This window comes from Phaenicophaeus curvirostris, chromosome 4 (genome assembly GCF_032191515.1).
Source record: "Phaenicophaeus curvirostris isolate KB17595 chromosome 4, BPBGC_Pcur_1.0, whole genome shotgun sequence".
Lineage (NCBI taxonomy): Eukaryota > Metazoa > Chordata > Aves > Cuculiformes > Cuculidae > Phaenicophaeus > Phaenicophaeus curvirostris.
This window is the reverse complement of record NC_091395.1, coordinates 13,546,871-13,569,689: the sequence shown is the minus strand read 5'-3', so window position 1 is coordinate 13,569,689 and position 22,819 is coordinate 13,546,871. Positions and strand designations below refer to the sequence as shown.

The window sequence follows — 22,819 nt, the reverse complement described above, 5'->3', positions numbered from 1 at the left end:
GAAACATTTGTTTTGATTTTGCTGCTTTTTTCAGTTAAATTCTTAACCCATTGGATTTTAAATATTTTTCCATTTAATAAAGTTTTTTTAGTCAAAATACTAAAAAGCATTTTAACCCCTTTTATTCTTCCTTTTGAGAAATTAACTGTGTATAAATGATAAATCTAGGCATGCTTTTGGGGAGATTTTAAGATGGGGAAGAGTTCCAGTATTTGTTTCAAACAACTTCTGATGGTACTAGAGCTGGGAAAAATAATAATGAACTTGGTGATTGTAGGTGAAGGTGGGTTTTTTCAGTCCTCAGAAAGTCGCAATAACTCATTATGCAGGTTGTTTCCAATGATGTTTACAAAATGCCTGTTTCCTCCTGTAAGTTATACTTGTTCTTCTATATTATGTATATTCTCATAAAGTATTGTTTATTGTTAAACAAGTTTTCTCTTTCAGATTATTCCATTGCTTGTAAAACTGAAAAATTCCTTTTTTATTATTTTTGCTTTCAGTTCTCCTTTGGTTTCAATTGGAATAGCAATGGTATTCAGAGATCTGCTCAAATGATATCTCAAAATAGAATGCTTTCCTGAATCTGGACCTTTCTCTCCTCTCTTCCTTGTCCCATTCATTGTGTCCCTCAACTTTAGTTTGGAATGTAAATAGCTTTTCATAGCCTGTTTCTCTGGTAGTTTTCCCTATCCTCTTCCTGGATTTCTTTGTCATCTTCAGTTAAAATGTTGTTTTGGGAATTGTTGGGAAAATGACATTGACATACAATATTTAACAACCCATAATAAAATACAATTAACTACTTGTTCTTGCATTTTATTGCTAATTTAAAATGATCTAATATGAGAGCAATAAATAAAATGAAGTGTTACTCAAAAATGCCATATCACCTGGTCAGACTGACTAAATTAGTAATATCAAAAAAAAAGCTAGTCCCATGTATATATATGCATTTCAAGTAGCTGATGCTAAGAGCAAGTATGACATACAAGTCTTATAACTTCTTTAATGTGACTGATTCTGTATTTAATTTTCTATGTATCTGCTTTCTTGTCAGCTGTTTTATCCCATTCTCATTTATTCTACTCATAGGTGGAATAAATTATGGACATTAAGCAGCATTCATCCCAATACCTCCAGTATTCATTGCCCTCATAACATTCTCATACTCTTTTTTTGTAATTTGTAAATGTGGCTGTTGTTGTTCTAAATAATCATCCTGACTGCTTACCAGTAGCATAAGAAATAAAAGTGACAAGTGTCTGTGTGGTGATCGTGAGTGGTTTTGATTTGGGCTATTGGGGTTTTATCCTTGGGGTTTGCTTCTGCATGAAATAGTCCAGTCCAGCTGCTGCATGAGGCTTTTGAACATAGGAAACTGTATGGATTTCATGCCTTTTATCAAGTGGGGGTTTGTCTTGATGGTTGGTTTCAGGCAGCTACTACTGTAACAGTCACATTGAATGCAGAGGGTCTGTAATAATTTATACAGAATTTATTGTAGAGTTTGAAGATGCTCTATGAATACATTACTTCACACATAAGCTGTTCTTTGCATATATCTTTTTCACTTTTAGATATGAGTTGTGGAAGGGGAAACCTCTAAACATCAATTTTCTAGAATTACCACCATCCTGTCAGTGTCTAGGATGCTGCAACTCAGGGCAGTCTATCACAACCTGTCCTCAAGATGAAGACATTACCATATTTTTACATGTATAACTGCTGTTCATATAGTTGATCCTGTATTATAATACTTTTATAAATAATTATTTTCTGTGATGGGGGAAAAGATTCTACTGGGTGTTATGGGAAAGAGTGAGGAAGAATTGTAAGCTGCTCTGAACTTGGGTGAAGAGAAAATAAACACCACTTCGCTATGCTAAACCCTCTGCTTCCTAAGCTTTGATGTATGACTTGTGCTTAGTGTAACCGGTGCTGTTCCTGTAAGCGTGATGAATTAAAATTATTTTGATACATAAGGCTACTAATGCATTTTTGGAAGTATAGCCCATGTGCAGTTTATTAAGTAGATAGAATCTCCAACTTATTTTTGGAAGTCCTTCTCAAGACATTGCAATATCTGTAGTCAGCCTCTTAAAGATATGCAAATTTACATCATCTATGTCAAGATATATCCATTCCCCTTGTTTATTTAGACAGAAATCAAATCTCTGTCATCTAATCTACATGACACCATCACTTCTGCTAACATGTGCATGTGCTTTTTTTTTTTTTTAATCCCCTGCTGTTGTTATACGCTCACTTTCTAGTGAATTTCTAATATTAGTTTTGATCTCTCTGGGAACTGTTGTTGATTTAAAATGCAGGTATCTTTCATAAGCTAGTTTACCTAGACCTGGAACCAAATTAAGTAGAATCTCCTATGCCTTCTCAAACAAACTCGACTTTAAGTTGACTGGTTTTGGTAGAAGACTAGCTGGAGGTGTTTACTGGCAGAGGGTTTTTTAAAACTGGCCTTTCTGTTCAGTGGCATTGATATACATGCCTTTCTGAAATTTCCAATTCCCATTCCTACTGTCACTTTGTATCCTGAGATAGGAGACTGACTTTAAATCTCTGCATCTTGCAAGTATTTCATGTCATTTGCTGAGGAAGTAAAGGATGAGTCAGCAAGCACTGTCAACTTAGCAGAGCAAAGGAAGTGATAGTGAAAAATTACACTGTGTGTGAGAAATGAGAGAGGAGCGTGTAAAGTATGAAATGGAGGAAAGCTGTCACCTGGAGTCTGTGCTGTAACTTTCCTGTTCACTACCCCTGGTTGTGGCAACTTCATTGAACAAGCTGTGGTGTTGTGGCTGGTGTTTGGATATCTCTCAGAGAAAATGTCTGACAGGCTAGAGTGGAGATGGTTTGGCTTTGAAACATGAGAAAAGATCACAGAAACAGTGTCTGTTATCTTACATAACTTATGGCAGTTTGGAGTGGTCTAACGGGTTTGTAGGAGTAGGTATCCTTTTGTTAGATATGATGGAGGAAATGAACAAGTTCTCAGGAACGCAAGCTTTCTTGAGTTCCTGAAGGAGATTTCATGTACCGAAAGAAGTTATGTCTTTCAGTCTCATATCAGCTTGTCTAATGACAGATACTGTCTCTTCAGGAAAGCATTGTCTTGCCGAATTTCCAAGTAAGAAGTTGCAAGATAAATGGTAGAAAGAATCTATAAGTGACTTCTAGAATTCGAAGGATGGTCAAATTTCAGACCCAAACAGCTTTCTAATAATACTGTTCCTAATATTTTCAGTTTATTTTCTGATAAAGCATGATTAAAACAATCCTGGAAAATTACCACTTTTCAGTTTTAGCACAAGCTAATCTATTATATTTAAATATTTCCACTACTTAAGAACATAAATTTGACATTTATGCTGAGCCTTAGTATCTTTTTGCATCATCAGTATGTAAATTCTGAAAGAAATAAATAGTTACTTAAGAATTTTTACCTGATATCTTTATTCATTCTTGTTATTCATAAGAACCAGAATTTAATCACAGGCAGCCATGACTACCTAACCCTACTTATCAGTCTGAAAGTAGGGTGCTCATAGCTTATTCGGTTTAGACTAAGAGCTCTGCGGAAGCTTGATCATGCTTATAGAAAAGGATTACTGTGTCTTGCAGTTATTCTTTAAAAAAAAAAAAAAGACTGACAATGTAGTGGAGGAGGAGGGGTGAAGGAGTTTATCTTAATATGGCAGTTAAGCCCAGTGACACATGCTCAGGTGAGAAACGTGTCCTTTTTTTTTTGTAGAAGAGTTTAGAGATCAAAATCATGTGCATTTTGTATGGAAGTGACTCTGTTACAACTTTGTATTGAGAAGTAGAAGTACTATGTGATATCGTCTTTTTGCTTTGTCTTTCAGGTACAAATCTCTGTTTAGGTTGTTGCAGACTAAAATAAGCCCACAGTGATACCTGTTTCCAGTGATAGCTACTGCTTGCCTTTAAAGCAGAAACTAATTTATATTGTGAGAGAGATGAGACGTCTATCTTGAAATCTCCTCTGAAGCCAGCAGTGAATTTATTTGTAACATAAATAAACAAACCCCCTTTTGGCTTCTCATCTCAGAAGAGAAGGGGAGGTGTGCGAAGGTCAGAGCACTATCAAAGACTGTCAGTTTGTTTAGACACTGCTTATAAGTCAGTTATTTTTTTATGTATATACTTTAGAACTTGAGTCCAGTTACGCAGGTCGAACTATTTCAGTCTAAGAATAAAATGCTTTCTTGAATGAAAAAAAAGTCCATCTTTTCTTTGTAGATAGTTTTGGAAATGTTTATATTTGGATAGTTGGGAATGTTTATGTTTGGCTGCTTGGGAATGTTTGTTTTCCCAGGAGCTTCCAGAGGTTCCTGTGAGAAAATTCCTTACCCCCCTCAAGTGTGGATTGTTAGCAATGCGGATGAAGTATGTGGGAGCCCTGGATACAATAGCCATTCTCATGACAGTACTGCACTTCTGTGGGTTGGAAGGGCCACAATCTAGGGAAGTACAGCTATAAGCTTGTGAAAATGCACTTTTACTAATAGATAGATCCTGTCTACGAAGGCAAAGAAAATGGAGCTCATAGCAAGCCCGAAAAAAAGTGTGTTCCTCTTCTGTCCAACCTATATTTATGCCTTCTACCGCAGTAAAACTGATGAGCAATTTTACCCAGCATTACCCAAACCAGAAGTGAATCACCATCCGGTAGGTAATACTGCCACCAGACCATAGCCTCCACCATTTTTTGAACATTATCACAAACTGTCATAAGAACAAAAGAAATATCTGTATTGATTCTTATTTTCCGTGCCTTTCTGGAAATATATGTGAGTCCTTCAAGCTTCTGTTTTTTAGAGAACAATTTGGTGTGTGTGGTAAGCTCCCAGCCTCCTGAGGGAGAAAGGGTTGCCAGCTGAGGGAAATCTTTACCCATGGAGCTGCTTCAAGGCACTCAGTCTGGAATAACAGAAATGGGATGAAAAACAGTAATCTCCAAGTACGTGACCCTGTGTTTTCTTCTAATGTAAATTTTTTGGATTAACTAAGACTTCATGCATTGAAAACAAATTCCATGAAGGTCAAGACAGGTAAATTAGTTGATCAAAGTGTGACTGAGCAGTGAACCTAATGCAATGGGGAGAGGCAAACAAAATTCCCACATGAATTCAGGGTACTACATTCAATATACGCTAGTTAGGCTTTTTCTGGAAAGTTATAGGTAATGTGATCATTCACGTTCAAGAAAAGTGAATTAGGAGTGGAACAGATAGGGTGATCTGGGGAATAGAGAGCCTATTGTATGACAGTCTATTGGAGAAGGTTGGCTTATTATCCCAACAAAATGAGGTAGGAGAGGGCACGATTCCTTTCTTATGAACACATCAGTAGACCAGTACAGGGAACAGAAAATAATTACTTAGCTAAAAGACCATGTTGGCAGAAGAGCAAATGAATATAAACTCTTCATGAATAATGCTGGGCTGCAAATTAGAAAATGACTCTGAACTATTATAGCAATCATTTCTTTGGAATGACTTTCCAGTCAGAAGGGAAGGAAAAGAAATTCCAATGATTGCAAGATGTAGTTGAAAAAACTGTGAAAGGAGTTTTATTCTGTGGTGTCTGTAACAGTAAAATATTGAAACAAATAATCTGGAGGTTCTTGCATACCTGTGTGGCTAATACTTCGTTTTATTAAAATATCAGGCTCTTGATTGCTTTTCAGACTTTTATTACAGCTTTTAAGGGGATAGGGTGAGTGAGGAAATGTGTTCTCAACACATATGCTTGCATACAGTAGAGCTGAGGCAGCTTTCTCCGTTTCTCTCAATATGTCTTATAGATGTCTAGAATACTAACGGATCAGGACTGCTTGTAAACAGGGCACAGAATTTAAGGAAATGGTGTTATTAATTTTAATTTTTCCCCAAAGTTCTTTCTGGTGGTGCTCCTGCGCCAGCTGTGTGTGGCAGTAACTGCAGGGAAAATCCACTCCTGCAGTTCCCAGAGTGAGACACCCAGTGGGACATTAAAAAGATTGAGGTGGACTAGCTGAGCCGAACTGCTCCAAAATGTTCTCTTTAAATTTAAAAACTAATATTAAAAATTTACCTTAAAATAAGGAAGGGCGAATAAAATCTCTAACTTTATTTTGGGTAATGCTTTGACAAATACCTGCTTCTGTGAGAGCTGATAGTTTGTTCTGTACCTCACATAAAAATAACTCACTCAAAATACTGAACTTAAGGCCCCCAGCAGGTGATGCATTCAGGTGTTGGCAGAGGGATAATGTCAACTTCTAGAGGAAACTTAGGTGGCCTTGTGTACTGGGGACACAACTGTTCCTGCTGCAGAGTGATTTAGATTGTGAGTTCTCATTTTGAGCTGCTCCCATGAATCAGAAGACTGTGTGGAGTATTGAAAAGTCTGGACTTGTTTAAGGTAGCAAGATTTTTTGTCTTGTTTAATACATGAATAATCTTCAGCCATTTGAGTAAATGTTGCAGGCTGTTAGTCTGTTGAAGAACTGGGAGTGTTGGTAATAGCTATACTAGATGCAAATGTAGACTTTGTTTCTTGTGACTGGCTCATCAGTGTAGAAGATGTCATGTTTACTTGTACTTGTCATGTATACTTATTTCTGAAGAACTTAATGCGATTTTTATGGAAGTGGATGTAAATTATGAAATGTGGATTTTAGCATACTCAAAAATAGACTGTTTATTCGGTAAAGAAAAAATAGGAAGTTAATTTCATTTTGTCAAGATATCCAGAGTCATAGTGCAGTTCTTAGTCAATTTTTGATGCATTAGATTGTGTTTTAATAATTTTGTGTTGCCATTGAGCTCATCATCTGATCAGTCCAGCAGTATTTGCCTTAATTTATGTTGTGCATCAAGTACTGAAGTGAGACTGTGGTGACTGGCTGTTCATCAGACAACTGTATGTGCTTTTCACCACCCTTGGCTTGTATCCTCTTAAGTGTCCCCTGAAATAAGTGGTTAGAGTAGAAGTTCTTTGCTTGGCTTCTCTAGTGTGTTTTTTTGGCACAGGTTCTCTGATACTCGTATGGAAATGAGACTTTTTTTTTTTCCTATCCAGCTGCCTCAGGCCCTGTGAGCAGTGCTGAATACTTTCATTCTAGGAAGGCATTTTTCCCTGAAATTCCGTCTTGAAACACTTAGGTTATAGTCTGCTGCTTGAGGGCTGCAAGATGCTCAGACAGACAGACAGAGAGCCAATATGCACACCTGGGGGGGGTGTGGGGGAATGAGTAGGGTACAGAGAAAAAGTGTATATCTCTACATCCTATTTTCTTAATAATTCTGGAGTGAGTATTCTTTGGGATGTAATTCATCGTAACATCTGGGTTTCCCTGGCTGCAGTTAACTGCTGCATTTATTTTTTTTTTTTTGGATTGTGGAGTCTGCCTCAGTGATCTTTGGATAGTGGAATTGTAATAAGCAGCCTGAGGTATTTGGATTTGAGCAAGTAACAACTCCCTGTTGGCTGGCCCATATAAGTGAATAGCCAAAAAAGCTGAGGAATGCTCCATCAGTAGCTTGCTGACAGGAACTAGAATTCGCCTTCTATGACTTATATTTCACAGTGAAAGCAAGCAGGGAAGGGCAGGCATCAGAAGCACTTACAAGCTTAGAATATTTAGAACCTGTGTGAGACTAGAGAGGGTTTCTTCACATGGTTGGACTTGTTCAAAAGAAGTTAGAGAAAAAAGCCTGATTTCATTATTTTGCTACCAGTTGTTATTATAAAGGTTGCAGAAATTCAGCCTCTTACAAAAGAGATTGTATTTCAGACTCCTGCAATACCTGATCCATCACTTGTAGGTGCTTCTTCGTGGGTGCCAACTGTGCATACTGAAACCACAGGTTATCTTTTGCTAGCAGCTGTTCACAAGGGGAGTGACAATAATCTCATAATGCAAAACAAGAATGCTTTGCAGCGTAGTTCTGCATTCACCCTTAGCTGAGGGTAAGCTGAGTGCAGCAATACATGGCTTTTTCTTCTCATTGAAAAGCAGTGTACTGCAGCAACTGGCAGAGTATCTGTACCTCAAGTTTCAATGAAGAGCAAATTAATTACTAGTAGCAGAAGAGCATCTGTGTTAATGATGCTAAGACTCAAGTGTTAATTATCTCTAATTTATATAAGCCATGTTTCTTTGTCACTTTTGATCTCTTATATGACCTTACAGCTCTTTCTCAATAAAAAAAATGCTGTTTCAAATAGGTTAGAAAAATGGAATCTAGTGTTCATGGTGAGTACTGTGTTAACAAGGTGAATGAATAGTTTTTTCCTTCTGTTTCTTTCACTGCATACACTGGAAATGTATTAGAGGTTATTTAGATTTGTATGGATAGATTTGACAGCTTTTTCATGTTTAAGAGATACGTCAAACTTAGGACGTTTCCTTCCAGGCTTAGTTATTTATCATATGAATAGCTGTGGAAGAGAGCAGACCTAGATGTAGGGAGGTTGTTACAACTGTTTCAGATGTGATTCTCAGCTTTGTGTATTTCAGTTTTGGAACATAATGGGGAAGAAACTGTGTGTGTGATCTTACTGCTTTGTGGGGGAAAGTTTATTAACAGGAGCTGCTGTTTTTCTCCTTGCACATCTTCAGTACAAACTGTCTGTAGTGTTGGGTGACTTGCGTATCAACAGCTGAACCTGTGAGCCATGCTGAGTCAGGCCCTGTGCTCAAGCTGTAATCTCTTCCTGGGATCTGAGCTACAGGGGCTGTCATATGGATATGGACGGTGTCGTTTTGTGTAGAGGCATAGTGCAAGGTAGTACAGTTCCGGTACGGCAGGCAACTATGCTAAAATAAGTCTTGGTGGATCTGATCTGTAGCATGTCCCAGAGCATTCATAATGAATGTTTTTTCTGTCACTTATATTGTTCCAGGTTCCATTTGGATGTTGCAGAGGTGGCATATTTTTTTGTGATACACTTAATACAGGGAGAGTTCCTTGGTAATCTGTTATTTGAGAACTGTGGATTTAAATTTTTGAACATAATTCTGATCATACGTCTAACTGTAAAAACAAACAAACAAAACCGTATTTGTAATCAAATACTCTAGACTGTTGTGTTTTTCTGCTCCTTATTCCTGCACCTAATTATGCACCTACATAAGCTGTTAAATTCTGTTAACCTCAGTCTTTGCTTGGGGGCATCTCTTAATGCTTATCTTGTATCATGCCTTGTAGTTGTCTTTAGAAAGCATACAAATAGGCAGCCTACGTAGAGGAGTGAAAGATACAGAGTTGTAGAGAAACGGGAAAGAAAAGAAGTTTATGATGATCCTTAGAGACTAAGTTCATGTTTTCTATTATCCTTATACTGTTTCTTGAAAAGCATGCCTGGAGGTAGTACATTGTCTCAGTGCTGCACAAATGAATGATTTTCACTTCGTGCTGTGCAGGAGAGTCGCAATTAAACACTGCCTTAATAAAGTATCCAACCGTATGCAGATACTCCTGCTCTTCTATTCGACAGTTTCAGAGCTGTAGCTATTACTTGGTATACAGCAAGTAACAGGGGCATCCATATAATAGGAAAAGTCCAAGTTTCCCTACTACAGATAGTAGGAAAATATACTAAAAACATTTTATGATTTTTCTGTTATATTTGGCTAATATGTTATATAAGAAACTTAACATTTATTATACCACTGCAAAAGCATGACATTAAGGTTGATGTATGTTCCTTTTATTTATTTTCCTCTTTAATCTAATTTTAATATTTGTTAGTGTTTCTGTATAGGAAATTTTCCATGGGAACTGTAGACTTACAATAGCACATAAATGCCTATTGGGAAAACATTTTTACTTTTTTTTGTGTAATATGGACTCTTAGAAATAATTATGCGCCTACGGTTGGAAAACAACTGTTATTAGTATTGCCCTCCATCCAATGAGCAGGCATCCAACAAAATATTGATTGAAGTGTTTTACTTTGCTGACTATGCTATGTTGATTGAACTATTTAGCAAATTGTTAATCTATATGATGAAAATAAATAGCTGGTAAGCGTACAGTGTCTCAATATCTTCTTTTGAAAATGAATTTGCTGCATGTACTGGAATAGGTTCTGTCCTGTAAAAGCTTATTGATATTGTTGCATAACCTAGTAACAATTTCAGCATTTTCAGCTCATCCAACTTCATACATGAAACTACAACTTCTTTGCCTGAAAATTTGCAAGAGATATAGTTAATCCCTGACTAACTAGTCTATGATTCTGTCACCGTGATGGGTGGTGCTGCCTGGCTGGCAGGCAGGCAGGCAGGCAGGCGGGGACGGGGACTGAATGTCCGTAGCAGATGTCTCTGGACTTGTGGTGGTTGTAGTGCCAGAGTTCAGTGCTCGTTTTCTGTTCAAAAGAGCTTTTAAGGGAAAGGAAGGTGCAGATGGTCACTGACCCAGAGCGCTTTCAGGTGGTGTAAAGGTAAAATTGCCTGTACATGTTCTTATAACTGCCAGCGTTATACTGAGGGAGTGATGTAGTGAATGCCTTCCTGGAAGATGCTATATTGAAAAGAGTGCAAGTCAATTTTTCAGGGACTTCTTTGAGCAGTCTCTCTTATCCTGTGCTTTGCCTGATGTGGTGTGTACGTGGTTGTTGTGAAATGCTGAGACTATGCAACTGGTGCCAGACGAGACCATTTGGGCAACCAACAGCAGTAACTACTGAGAAGCTGCTGGTGATTTGATGAGATAAATCTAGAGTAAGTGAGAAAAGGATCTAGTGTCATTTCTTTGCAAAACATAACAACCTTCTGAACATGGCCTTTGATCATAAGCTGAAATGCAAAGGTTTTACTTAAGGGGAGGCACAAAAGTTTTCAGCAACGTTAATGTTTCATGCCTCTGAACTTGGATAGTGTGTGTGCATGTGGCTTAGACTGCCATGAATGACTGAAAGAAATGTTCCTTTTAATCACATAAAGCTGCTTTATACTGTTGGAGAGTTAATTAAAGCTGAATTTAGCATTTATGCCGAGAGAAATTTGACACTTCAATGTGTGTGTGATAAATGCAGGAGAAACTATAAGGATAGCTACTCATTGCATGTTGTTACAGATTTAAGCGCTTAAGAGAGATTTAAATAAAACAAAATGAATTGTGAGTAGCCACTCTAGTACACCAGTGTTTTTCCTGGTGGGACAGGCTGTGGTGTATACAACATAGCTGCATTTTTCTAAAAGTGAATCACTGGAATGAATACTTGTCATAAACGTTTTGCACTTGGCCTAGGTTACAAGCTTGTCTTGCTTACTTTTTTGATCTCTTCATACACCTCTTGACTGTGAAGGTAAGGTTGTAACGTGTGTTATTCCAGGAAAGTTCAGTCTTACTCCAGTTCTGAATAAACTCACTGTTGAGAGGTTTTCATTTTGCTCAGGAAAACCTAAGGCTAATAATGAGAAAACTGAAATTCTAACAAAATAATGGATGTTTGAGATTAAAATCTACCCTTTTGTTTTTATTTCAATTTTGTAGTTGTTTTGCAGTACTATTGGGACCATTAGGGAAAAGTTGGTTTATGACGAGGTTTTAAAAATATAGCAGTTTATCTAACCAGGTAATGTACTGAGAGAATATTTTCTGTTTCAAATCCTTTGTATTTCTCTCTTTTTTTCTCTTTCATTTTGTGGATTGGGACTAGAGCCAAGTTGTTTCTTATGTTTTTTAATTGGTTGCAGACTGTGTTTGCAGTGATGCTTGCCTGGGTCTATGTGGACATCTCATAATGGGACTCTGATAATTGTAGTATTTTGAGAGTTTAAACTAACATGAAAAGGACCAGGCTTTAGCTCCCATTTATGTGTTTACATGCGCATATACCAATTCTTTTTTTAATGAGTATTTTAAAATCATTTCTAAAGAAATAAATGTGTATGTGCTTGGATCAAAAAATCCAGTTTTCTTTCAAAAGGAATATATTTCAAAGAAAAGAAAGACACGATTTAATGCCAGTCCAACAAACGCTGTTTTTATGTACATTTTTCTATATGACTACGGGTTATAAAGTGGTTGAAACAGAAGTAAACCAAACAAATAAATAAAAAAGCTATGTAGTGGAACCAAAAAGTATCTTAGAACTGAAAACTGAAGTTTATGAATACTTCTCTTACCTCTTTCTTTGTGACACTAATAGCATTGAGTTGCTACTGCAAATAAGCAAGAGAATTTTTTTCCTTATTTAACTCATTTGTAATTATAAAATATTTTTTTGTTATATGGAAGGATTGTTCTATACGTTCATCAGGTTTTGACATCCCTTTCCACTTCCCTGCTGAGTCAGAAGGACAGATTTAAGTTCTCCTGAACTAAGACTTGAATTTCTTTTGTTGCTGAATAATGTTCTGTGATTCGGAGTGCATGTTTGATTCCATTGATTTCAATAAGCATAAAAGATACTTGAGTTTCCTCTTGCTTTCAATCACATCTTAGTATCATGCAAAAACAATTATACATGTTTTAAAATGCTTGCTAAACTGCTTCTGGGTTACAAATGCATCTTCCTGTAAATCAGTGGTGATGAGGAAGATTAATTGTTACATGATTTGTTTGTATTTCTTTAATAAATATTCATAATAATTAGGAAATGGAAATACCTCACTTCCATGTTGGTACAGATGTTACCTGTTTGAGGCTAGCATATGCAACAGATTTTTAGCATCTTAAAATGACATAAAATTGTTGGCCTAGCATTGGTGCCCCTTCTTTGAAGAACCGTACCTGCTGTAAGTTGTTTCCCCTGTTTCTCCAGCCCTCAAAAGGGTACCACCAACAAGGAAATATAAGTAGTTTTATTTCCATTTCTGGCCTGAAGTATTTACAGTTACATTTTAAAGATGAGTTTTGTGCTGAAAATTTTGTACTGGTATTCTGTAGAAAGCCAAATGCCTCGGAGTTGCTAATGTTACATTAGTGGAAAAAATCCAAATGTAAAATTATATCCAAATGAGTGCTTCCAGAGATTTCTAAAGTATACTGGCCCCTCATTAATTATAACATTTCTTCACTGTCTTCAGGCTTTTGTGGAAAAAAAAATGTTCATGCTGTGGAGAATCAAGGGATAAGAGCTGACTGAGAGATGCTATAGTTCTACTTTGTCACATCTCTGTGATAGATTTTTGGTTGGCCCTTTCTACCAACATGTTGTGCTTAGGATAACAAACAGGAAAGTAAAATTATTTTTATTTTAAAGGTGGATTTTCTTTTTGTATAGTAATTTGCAGCTAGAATAAAAGAATTGAGGGACACATTTGAGGGCGTGGGACAAAATTAGACTTTTGCTGACAGATTTGCCAAATGAGTTTGAGTTTTACTTTGAAATCAAGCCAAAAATTTGTCCTTGGGGGGCTGTGATGTAAATGGATATCTGTTATTTAGGCTAGGTAATCGAACAGATGTGAATGCTCAGTACCTGTCTCCCTTGTGTACATCTGAAGCTGGCATGCTTTTACCAGCAAGCTAATCCAATGCACTGTTTTGGCTCAGACAGACCATGTTACAGAAATGTTTTCTTGTGCTTGCTTTATCTCATTTTTACTGTTTGATCAATTTTCTTTTCTCAACCAACCAACTTTCAGCAACAAAATTATATAGGCACTAAATCCACACCCACCCCTCTCAACCCCCCAAGCCCTGTACCATATTTTCATAGAATCATAGAATCACCAGGTTGGAAAAGACCCACCGGGTCAGCAAGTCCAACCGTATTTTGGGAAATGTGGAAGAGAAAGTCATGTTGTACTGTATGCTTATTGTGAGATGGAAGCAGTTATGTACAATGGCAGCTCCACTCTGCAGAAAACAAAGGTCAGTGTAGGAGACAATACAGGGACTTTCTCTCTGTGAATACCTACAAATATCTGCCACCTCAAAGATGGTGAATGAGACAGGGCTGGTATTCAAGTTTGAGCCAGAGAGTCTGATTTTAGGACAGGAACAACTGAACACAGCCTGTCTCCTGCTGGAGAATCAGGAAAGTTCAGAGTCATAAATGAGAGACTTTCTGCAAAGGAACCAGAAGATATTGTGCTGAAATTATTAATGAATTGTTATTGAATTATATATAGATATATAACTCCTTTTAAATTCATCTCTGAAATGTAGAATCACAGAATTGTTTAGGTTGACAAGACCTTTAAGATCATCGAGTTGAACCACAAACCTGACACTGCCAAGTTCACCACTATTGTCACTAAGTGCCATATCTCCATGTCTTTTAAATACCTCCAGGGATGGTGACCCTGCCACTTCCCTGGACAGCGTGTTCCAGTGTTTGACAACCCTTCCAGTGAAGTTTTTTTTCGTAATAACCAATCTAAACTCCCCTGGCATAACCTGAGACCATTTCCTCTCATCCTATCACTTGTTACTTGGGAGAAGAGACCAACACCCACCTCACTACAACCTCTTTTCAGGCAGTTGTAGAGAGTAAAAAGGTGTCCCCTCAGACTACTTTTTTCCAGGCTGAACAGCACCATTTCCCTGATCTGGTCCTCATAAGACTTGTGCTGCAGACCCTTCACCAACTCCGCTGTCCTTCTCTGGATGTGCTCAGCGCCTCAATGTCCTTCTTGTAGTGAGAGACCCAAATCTGAACACAGTATTTGAGGTGTGGTTCTTTGTTTGCCAGGCAGCTTCTCAGCCATTTGTCCCCAGGCCTTTAGTGTTGTATGTGGTTGTCATGACCCAAGTGCAGGACCCAGCACTTGGCCTTTTTGAACTCCATACGGTTGACCCCAGCCTGTATGAGTTCTGTAGAGCCTTCCATTCCTCCAGAAGTTGGTGTCATCTGCAGACTCACTAAGAGTACACGATCCCCTCATACAGGTCATTGATAAGCATGTGAAGCAGAACTGGCTGCAACACTGAGCCCTTGGGAACACCACTTGTGACCAGCCACCAACGGGATTTAGCTCCATTCACTACAACTCACTGGGTCTGGCCGTCCAGCCGGTTTCTTACTCAGCAAAGAGTACACCTGTCCGAGCCATGAACAGCCAGCAATTTCAGGAGAATGCTGTGAGAAACTGCGTCAAAGGCTTTACTAATATCTTGGTAGACAACATCCACAGAGTTTCCCTCATCCACTAAGGGGGTCAACTTGTCATAGAAAGTGATAAGCTTGGTTAAGCAGGACCTGCCTTTCCTAAGCCCGTGTTGACTGGGCCTGATCACCTGATTATACTTGAGATATAATACTCAGAGAACAATTGGTCTTACTATTACTATGAGGAAAAAAAATGCATGATCGCTTCTTTCATTCTTATTGAAAAGTAAAGTCAAATAATTAATGTTACATTTACCTTTTTTTTTCCCACCTTCTTTCTTTCAGGTCTGTACCAGTGTCCTTCCTGATCACAAAGAGCCAAGAGCAGATGTTGGAGTAAGCAATTTTTTTTGATTACTGGATTTTTTTTTTCACCTCATCAGCAGACAGAGACACCCAGTGAAGAGAAATGGTGTGCTGCCTAACTGCTAAACAGAAGCTGGCAAACTATTTTAATAGCAGTTGGGTTAAATGGATAAAAAAAAAATCAAGGCAGGAGTAGTAGTCTCAGTGATTGTTTTAATCCCACTCATGTATTTCTCAAAAATCTATTTCAACTGAAATTATACTGAGGCAAGCACAACTATCTATACGTCCTCCTACTGCCATACAAGCAATGTGGATGAGATTGAGAATGTAGAACTGCATTGCCTCAATGAGCCTGGCCTATCGCCTTTTGGTTTTCACATGCAGAGTATAAAAAGTTTTGCTATAGGATCTGCTTTTGTAATCATTTGAAGAAATTACACTGGTGATGTATGGAAGGCTTATTTTCCTATGTAGGTCTGTAGAGTTTTTGGCAAAGGCATTGGGATATTGATTCTGGGTCTGAGAAGCCTAGAACCTCCCAGACAATATGGGCATCTCATGGGGCATGGAAACGTTGGTCCTGCTACAGCTGACTAAAAGACCGAACACCATGTGCTGCAGATATCAGACCTATGTCTGCAAACACTTAAAATAACTGTTTTTAATTTTTGTAGCTTGAGGTTTTGACTTTCCTGCATTACCAGGGCTTCCTTGGCATAGTTTCTAGGACTTAAGGTCATGTTTTAAAAATCTGTAGCTTGGCACCAAGTTCAATCTTGGTGAAATAATTTGTGTTTCTACTTTTCATATAGCTATTATAGAGACTTTTCGCTTTGGCTAGCTGAGATTATTCACCAAACTACTCAAGGCACATATCTTAAGATTTATAATTGTAAGTACCCCACTAGCAAACTTACAGAGGAACATTACTCTGTAATTAGCTTTACAGCAGCACTTCTGTTTAAAGCCTACTTTTCAAGCCTCTGCAAAGTTGGATTGGTTTGTAGACTGCCAATTCATGCCCCAGTGTAGACTATTTGTATCTAAATCAGTATGGAAAAAGTGTTTTCTGGCATTGTTTGAGATTAGACCCTTTGAACATCAGCATAACTCTTTGATTCATGGGATCATTTACAGTGTTATTTAAGTTTGCAAATAACTCCTAATTGCATTGGCAAAGAAAATTTTATTCTGAATAAACATAAAAATATGAAACAAAGGAATAAATAGAATATTTTAAGCTCATAAAATTATTCACCTTTAGTTTTGTGACCTTTGAGAACTAGATATGATGTTCAGAGATGGTTAGTGGGTACAGTGATCAAAGCTCCTACATGGTATGAGAGAGCAGTGCAAGTGCTTCTTAGCCTTGATTGTGAGGACTCCAACTTAGGGTTCTTAAATTGATTTATAGTTCTATTGTACTGAAGGAAGAAGCCCCAAGTGACCCAGCCTATAGCAACTTCATCCCAAATATCCCTCTTCCTCTTTCCAAATGATAAGATTGCAAATAACAAGCACTCAAATGCCAGAATAAAGGCTACTAGATAGACGTTGTGCTGCAGAATGTGTTCTTATTGAACTAAGATGGAGATGCTCTTGTAAGAAGGTAACTAGAGCTAACCATGCCACCATATGGTTTCAGTGCAGAAACTCTATCATGTTAACTGATCTAATGAAAGACAGAACTACCTGTGTGTTCACTCTAGCAAGGCTGTGCATCACTGTATGTCACACCTGGAGGTATTTCCTGTAAAAGTGCATGCTTCATTTTGGCAGTGAAAACTAACCATGATCTGAGGCAACTGGCAGATTAAGTTGCTAAGACACTGTGCATCATATCTGAGAAGTTGTGGCAGTCTGGCAAGGTTCCCACTAACTGTAAAAAGGGAAACATAACCTCCATTTTTAAGGAAAGCCTGAGGTCAGTCTCACCTCTGTGCCCACCAAGGTCATGCAGTAGATTCTCCTGCAAACTATGCTAAGGCACATGAAAAATAAGGAGGCGATTGGTGATAGCCAACATGGCCTCTCTAAGAGCAAATTATGCCTGATAAATTTGGTGGTCTTCTGTGACAGGGTTGGAGTGTCAATAAAGGAAGAGGAATTGACATCATCTACCTGGGCTTGTGCAAAGCATTTGGAAAGACATGGATTTGGTGGATCCACTTGGTGCATAAGGAATTGGCTGGATGAGTTGTGACCACTCAGTTGTGGTCAAGAGCTCAGAGTCCAAGCAGAGACAAGTGATGAGTGTTGTTTCTCTGGGATTGGTATGGGGATCAGTGCTGTTTAACATTTTCATCAGCAACATGGACAGTGGGGCCCTGTGCACTTCTCTTCCCCTGAAGGGAAAGTTGCTCCCAGCATGCAGCTCAGAGCAACTTGATTCTTCTTGAATTGGTATATCCAAGAGCATGTATAATTTGCCCTGAAATGTTACTTTGCCATTCATACGGTAGAGTAAAATTAGTATTGTGTAATAAAACCAAACTTTTTTGTACTTTTTACTATTTTCTTGCGAAAATTCAGCATAATCTTATGATCTTCATATAACTGATTGAGAGCAAGTGATATTGAGTTTTATATTTCAAAGATAAATTGATAGAAGATGGCTGTAGACTGTTATTTTCTTTCTCATAGTTCCAGGGGCAAGAATACTACTGTTGGCCAAGCTGACCAAATAGGGTTTTGAACAATGTGCAGTGGGATATGATCAAAGCATAAAAAATAACCAAAAAGCAAAAGAAGAGGCACTGGAACAGATTGCCCAGAGAAAGCTATCAATGCCCCATCCCTTCAACCCAAACCATTCTATGATTCTAAGATAAATCTGTTTTCCTCTGTCCTATTTTCTTGGTGATATGTTAAAGTGATTTTAGTAGAAGGAAAAGATATAGTGGAGTAGCTTGATTTAACTTTAGGCATTCTAGTTTCATTAGCACTTTTTTTCTGCACTTGTACTGCAATGAATAGAACCACCTTACAATGGAAATGAACAACTACTTGCAAACGCTGCCATAAACAAGTGGAATACAACATTTCTGTTAGTAAACTTGTTCCAAACTCAGTGTAAAAATAGCTTCTTAGCAGATATGTTCATGTTTGGAGTACATAGATGGTCGTGCCTAAGGCTCGAAGTAAAAAACATAGCAAGAACAGCTTTGGTAAAACACTGAAAATGTAGCATTTCTTGTAATCATAAATATAGAAAAGAATATGCAAAATGCAAGTGGTTGTGCAGGAAAATTTTCCTGTACATTTTACATCCTGTGTTTTTTTCAGGTTGTCAGACTGTTATTAATGAAAAAGAGAGAGGTTCCTTCCCTTAAAAGCAGAGTTTAACACTTTACTGATAATCATACTACAGAGGCATTAAAAATTTATACTGGATAGTGTGTCAAACTAGTATATTGGAGTGTAATATTTTTCTAGGTACCAAAGAAAGGTTTCCAAATGTGAGACAAAAAAAAAAGAAGTAAGAAAACTTCAAAAAAAATAATGGTAGTGTTCTCTTTTCTGCCTTGTTTTGTAGCGAAGCTTCCTGGGCTGTACAACCTTCAGAGTGGGAGACTTGGTGAAGTCAAAAGAGCAACAGTTGACCCTTACCCTCAGGTAAGTTGTTTTCCTCTGTTGTAAACCACATTGGATTTATAACCCATGGCATTTGATGGTTGCTGCTTGACTGTGATTGAAGCTCCACATTACTTCGTGTTTGTTAGTTCTCTGTGTGAAGTGCTTCTGTTTTTACCATGCAAAAAGTCAAAATGAAATACCAGTTCTTTAAGGTGAAGCTTGCTGTGTGTCAAATTAGAAAAGACTGGTAATTTTTTGGATGACAACCTATGGAAGAATTGCAGGGAACTTGAAGTAGGGTATATTCTTTTGAAGTTTCATTTAGAAAGGAACATAAGGTACTCAGTTTTATTTGATGTGTGTGGCTTAAAGAACTGGCACGGTACAGTTTGCTGGTTTCACTACTAGGCATATTTAGACAGTGGATCTAATGTCTCAAGGCTTCTCTCATGTGAAATCGATTGCAGTCTCCTAAATTCATTGTTACATGCAGCCAAACCGAAATGGCAGTCTGAGGGTGATTTACAACTCTAATTAGTGACACAGGCTACAGAGATGGAGGAGAGCCAGAGCTGGTGTTCCAAAACTAGTGCTGGACTAAACAGATATTTCTTACAGCTGTGTGCAGAAGAAGAAAAATTCAGTTTTCACCCCTGATACTGACTTGCAGGGCTTAAGATGAATCAAAACACAAATCAAATCTTCTTGAAGGTTAGGGGAAACCTTCTAGACAGTGATTTTCAGAATGAATTCATTGGACTTCATATAGTACAGCAATTTTATTGAGTTGATTATTGCAAGCAAGCAGGGGCTTATTTGAGATTACTGGATTGATACAAGTAAGCTTTGCAAGAGCAACTGCCCAAACTCACCGTGTTTTGACACAGGCAAAATTTTGGGAGGAAAGAAGCTGCAGCTAGGAAACTGGAGACACTGGTATATGTTCTCCCTGGGATATTGTGCACAGGAGCTGTAGAACAGTTACGTTACACTTTTTGTTCTGAGCACGTGAAGCCAGCCTTGATTTGACTGAAGGGTCAGTTTACAACCCATTCATAAATTCATGATGATGTGATACTGTCACTATGTCAAAGACACTGCATTTCTTTGAAATGGAAACTTCTTGAACTATTTCGGTATTTTTGAAGTATACTGCACCTGCCTTCCTGTCGTAGCAATCGTAGTTACATACGTGTGTGTAATTTACAGGGCAAAGTTAACAAAATGCCTTGATTTTAATTTCTCCCAAACACAGAAAATGCTATGTCTAACAAGCAGACGACTTTATCTTCTGTCAAACAAAACTGATCAGATAAAATGTGAACTGACTACACTCAATGGAAATGTGTAGCTAGATAAACAAATACCAACTTAGTGTTTGTAAGAGTCTGTTCTTACAGAGTTTCAAGTTGTCTCAAGTTTTCTGGAACAAACATTCAACTGACATATTGAAAACTTCACCTGAAAGAATCCCTCTGCGAGGTGCCGTAATAACTGGCAGAATATAAAGTTTCAGGGAACTTTGAAAATAATTAGTGTTTTCTATGTAGTCAGTCTAATTTGTAAACAAAAGGCTCAGTTGGATGCTAGTAAGCAATAGATGGCAGAATGCCAGGTTACTTTCCAAGCCTTTTCAGACTGACTTTTAATTAATATTTTTGGTCTTGTATGTCCTCTTTGTGCTGCTAACATTACAACACAATTATTGTACCAATTGAAATGAATTTGAAGATAATGCTAAATGGTAGATTTTAGTTTGTTGGATTTTTTTTTAAGGAAAAAAAGCCTAACCTTTTAAATGTGGGATTGTTTCCTTATTATGGCAGTTGAGCAGCACAAAATCAGTAGAAATCATTGATAGCTCTTCAATGGCAGTTTAAATAGAGCGATCTAGTAATCTAAACTTGCTTTTCTCTAATTTGCTTACTAAATTAGTACCTCTCAGGAGCTTAGGGGTATAGCAAGGACCTTGTCAGAGAATGTAGTTCCATTTAATTGTTGATATACTTTAGAAGGGAGTTTATGTGGGAGTGCCTGTGATTTAGAGTTACTCCTTTGTTATATATGAAATAGTGATTTAAGGATTCAGAACTACCTCTCTGGTGTGCCTTGTAAATAGTGATGTAATTTATCAGGTTACTTTTGTACTGGTGCTTTTCTTTGGTTATGTCATTTTGCCATTGTCTGTAATACTATAAAAGTGTTTTTAAAGGAATATTCTTGTATTTTTCTCAGTTATTTTGTGGAGGGGTAGAATACATCTACAATTCCTTACTGACAATAAACTGTGTTCTGCCTTTTCCCTCTCCCTGTCGCTGAAATGTAAGACTGATTAAGGGCACGAGTTATGAACCTCTGCAAAAGAAGTTTTTATTTTGATTGTCCTTTTTTCTCTGTGAAAATGCCCTGAACCGATGGCTAACTGTTTATTGTGTATATGTGCACCTATATCTAATATCAAAACCCAAACAGGTCAATTTGTAGAATTGCTTCAGTGCTGGCAATATACACAACTGATGATGGCAAAGGAGTTTAGTTACTAGAGATTTGGGATTGCAGTTTCCATTATGAACCTTATGAAAAAACAGAAATGCCATCTATAGATTTGGATGTTTCATTTTTCCTGTGATAATGCAATGCCACTTTCTTCCAGCTTTTTCATAGGGTTGTAATGATGAACAGGAAAACATGGGCTATTGAATAAAACAAAAGCCATGTTCAGTAGTGGAATAGTTCTTAATATTAACTATATGTTGCAGTGTATGCTTTTTTTTTTTTTTTTTTTTAAAAGAAAAAGCAGGCATACATGCTTTTTTCTTTGTAAATGAGAGTTAGGTATACTGATTGCTCTTTTAGTAATTAATACTGATTTTTTTTTTCCAGTTGATTTACCTTTTAAGTTCATTTTAGAGGATCTTTTTGTCATCCCTGCCTTTTATGAACAACATAATGTGGGGTTTTGCTTGATGGAGGTCAATGCCCTTTTGCACAGGGCTAGCAATTAGAACTTCCATTAGCTGCCTCTCCTCTGGTGGTAATTTGCCCTTTTTCCAGGAAGGTCCTCTTCAGCTTAGGTGATTTTGGTATGATTTCCAGTAAGTTACATGTAAGAAGCAACAAAGGAAAATTGTTAATAGTGCTCTTTTATACTTTAGGTAAAAATAAGGTCCATCTGTGTGGGATGCTCCTTTTAGCAGACAGTACAGAAGTGTAAGTAGGTTGCTTCAGTGTGTAGTTAGGGTAATATCAATATCATTCAGATCCTTTAGCCTCTGTCAGCAGGCACTTTGTGGTGATGGTGCTAACCATACAGAACCAAGAACTAGGATGGAAGTGCATGGATTATAGAGATGATCTGAGAGAATGTGCCTGTGGATGTCTGTCAATCACATATTCTATAGACTTTCTTTACACATGTGGTTATACTTGACCTCTTGGACAATACTTATTTGTCTATCAATCTGATTATCTTAGCTGTCTTCATTAATTTTGGGCAGGACTGAACCTGTTTCCTTTAAATGGAGGAGGTAAACCATAGTTATTATTTGGAAGTTAAAAAAAATAACTGCAACTCCATTGAAGAAAGTCCCTCTAACTTCCTTCTCTCCTAGCAAAGCCCACCAAGCACCTTGTAGTTCAGTGGGCCAGAAGACATCTAACTGCACTTCAGTAGTAGATAAATTCACAATGTTTAACCAGAGAGAATTTGAAAGCAGCACACTAAGTTTTGCAGTACGTATGACTTCCTTAGCAAATAATGACTGTAAAATACTACATATTTGGCTGCTCTTCCCTGTTAAAATTCAGTATAATTCTAAGTACAACTAAT

At 37.5% G+C, this 22,819-nt stretch overlaps 1 protein-coding gene across 7 annotated transcripts in view; it reads left to right on the top strand.

Annotated features, from left to right (window-relative positions):
- The window catches only part of INPP4B (inositol polyphosphate-4-phosphatase type II B), a 323,774-nt gene that overhangs the window by 177,146 nt on the left and 123,809 nt on the right, over window positions 1–22,819 (top strand). For all 7 annotated transcript variants that reach the window (XM_069855285.1, XM_069855288.1, XM_069855287.1 and 4 more), the window contains 2 exons: window positions 15,391–15,441; window positions 18,950–19,029. In XM_069855285.1, coding sequence (XP_069711386.1) covers window positions 15,391–15,441; window positions 18,950–19,029 — 131 coding nt within the window. The remainder of the gene's footprint in view (window positions 1–15,390; window positions 15,442–18,949; window positions 19,030–22,819) is intronic.